Source organism: Corvus brachyrhynchos, unplaced genomic scaffold (genome assembly GCF_000691975.1).
Source record: "Corvus brachyrhynchos isolate BGI_N302 unplaced genomic scaffold, ASM69197v1 scaffold661, whole genome shotgun sequence".
In the NCBI taxonomy this organism is placed as follows: domain Eukaryota; kingdom Metazoa; phylum Chordata; class Aves; order Passeriformes; family Corvidae; genus Corvus; species Corvus brachyrhynchos.
Window position 1 is genome coordinate 23,243 of NW_008236246.1, and position 2,503 is coordinate 25,745.

The window sequence follows — 2,503 nt, forward strand, 5'->3', positions numbered from 1 at the left end:
TTCAGTGGCCCTGCCCGTGGCCACCAGCCATTCGCTCCCAGCACCCACCCCATCCCCGTGCAGGGCCATCAGGCACCACGCCAGACTCAGCCCTTCATCCCCTGATGGCACCGGGACAGGGAGAGGCTGAGGGGATGCCGCAAGTGTTCCCATGAGTGTCTGGACCCCATCAGGGGCCACACGGTGCAGGGTCACGCGGCGGACATGGCGGAGGAAGAGGAGGGCAAGAGGGGCCTCTGTGAGGAAGGTCTGCATGAGGCTGTGGATGCGCTCAGGATCGGAGACCCCTGCAGCGATTTCCGAGGGTTGCTGGCGAAGGGGGAAGCGGAAGAGGGTGCCCTGGGCAGAGGCACGGTGCTGTCCCACAGCTTCCAGCCCGGCCCAGAAGGGCTCAAAAAGGCCAGGAAGGTCCTGGGCTTCAGAGATGTTCCAGCGCTTGCCAGCACCCGGCAGCACCTGGCATTCGGGGTCCAGCACCCCCAAGTATGGGGGGCTCAGCACACCTGGCAGGTCTGGAGACACGGGAACCATGAGCCCACAGAGATGACATGGACACCACTGCCTTCCCAGATCATCCCAACCTATCAGTGCCCCAAATGCCCATCCAATAGCCTCAAGTTCATCCCCACGGTGCCTCCCATGATCCAAAGCATAATCCCAATTCACCAGTCCTCCCTCAGTTTGCCCCCTAGCCCTGCCCTCCATTGCCAGCCAGCCTCCCCCCAGCCTCCTGGTGCTTTGGGTTTCCTCACTTCAGACTCAGCGCTCCATCCTGCACACCCCCAGTGCCCCGCAGTTCTCCCCAGCACCCGTAGCTCAGTGCCTCCAGTAAAACCCACGTCCCCAGTTCAGTCCCAGCTGAGGCTCCCAGTGCCACTCACCGGTAAGGTGGTAGACAGAGGTGAAGCCCAAGCCGAAGCGCCCCACAGTGTGGGGATCCTCTCGCTTGTGTGACACCCCTGGCTTCTGAATCCCTGTCCAGTCCCGGGGTGACATCACGGCGTCATTGTAGGCCAGGAGAGCTGGGCCTGGTGGTCAGCACCATCATGGGTTAGGGGAGAATTGGGACATGGAGGGGGAACTGTCATTCACACTCAGTGTTCTCACAAGCTCCAGTCCCACAAAACCCCTCTCAATATCAGAGTCTTCCCAGTACCCTCAGTGTCCCCAGCACATCCCAGAACCCCTCACCAGTTCCATTTCCCCCAGTCCCTCCCAGCACCAGCCAGTGCCACCCCAGGGCTTCATCCAGTCTCTCCCAGTGCCCACAGTGCCTCTCACCCTGGGTGCCCTCCAGTCCCCCTCCAGTGATGTCGAATTCCCGCTCGTCGCACACAAACACGACCTCGTTAGCGCCAGCATCGTCCGCGTTCTGCACGAGCTCCTGGAATTGGGATCAGTGCCCGGTCACCTGGGCCCCCCCAAGGCCCCAAGAAGAGCACCAACCTTCTCTCCCAGCTGGGCACCAAGGTCCTGGGGCTGGTGCTGAACAGGGACCAGCCCTGCTCCCTGTGGTCACTCTGCCCTGCTGGGCAGGAGATCCCGGACAGGTGGGTTCCCTGGAGGCCTCACCTTGAGGATCTGCCCCCCATCCGGGTACTTCTGCAGGATGCTGTGCAGGTAGTCAAGGAAGGTGGGTACCTGCTGGCAGAAGGTGTCCCTGTAAAGCAGAGAGAGAGAGAGGGGCTGTGGGGGAGACTGCGTAACCAGGACCCCCATGTCCTCCTTGGATCCTGCAGGATGTCCCTTTCCTTGGAAGGGGTCAAGGAGCCCATCTCCTTCCAGGACCCACTGAAACAACCCCTCCAAAGACTACAACCACACTTTTCCAGGCCCCCATCTCTTCCTGGGATGCTCCAGCGCCCTGGTTTTGACTGGGATAAAGTTAATTTTCTTCTCAGAAGCTGAGGCTGTGTTCAGGATTTAGAGTGAGAACAGTGTTGGTAGCACTCTGATGTTTGAGTTGGAGCCATGCTCACTCCAAGTCAAGGACCTTTTGGTGTCCCGTGCTCTGCCAGCAAGGGGGGAGCATGGCCAGGAGAGCTGACCCCAACTGGCCAGAGGGATATTCCGGACCACAGAACCTCCTGCCCAGTACAGACACTGGGAGGGGGTTGGCCGGGAGCCGCCGATCGCTGCTGGGGAAGGGGCTGGGCATTGGTCACTGGGCGACGAGCAACTCTTGGGCACTGCTGGTTTCTCTTGGGTTTTATTTCTTTCTCTCTCCTTTTCATTACTATTAGTTTTGTTTCAATTATTAAACTGTTCTTGTGTACGTTCAGGGGTTTTACCTTTTCTTTTTGATTTTCCCCCACTGGGAACAGCGAGTGGCTTTGTGGGACTGAGCTGTGGGCTGGGGTTAAACTGTCCTAGGGGTTTGGGTAACCACGGAGGGGAGGGGAGGGGAGGGGAAGAGGGAAGAGGGAAGAGGGAAGAGGGAAGAGGGAAGAGGGAAGAGGGAAGGGAAGGGAAGGGAAGAAGAAAGGAACGGGAGGGGGAGAGG

At 59.6% G+C, this 2,503-nt stretch overlaps 1 protein-coding gene across 1 annotated transcript in view; it reads right to left on the bottom strand.

Moving 5' to 3' along the window:
• The window catches only part of LOC103624264 (sacsin), a gene marked incomplete at its 5' end in the record, with an annotated part of 13,548 nt that extends 11,886 nt beyond the window's left edge, over positions 1-1,662 (bottom strand). The window contains 4 exon segments of the mRNA XM_017746936.1: positions 3-512; positions 882-1,028; positions 1,282-1,384; positions 1,573-1,662. Of these exon segments, the coding sequence (XP_017602425.1) occupies positions 3-512; positions 882-1,028; positions 1,282-1,384; positions 1,573-1,662 (850 nt within the window).
• Positions 1,663-2,503: the final 841 nt, after the last annotated feature.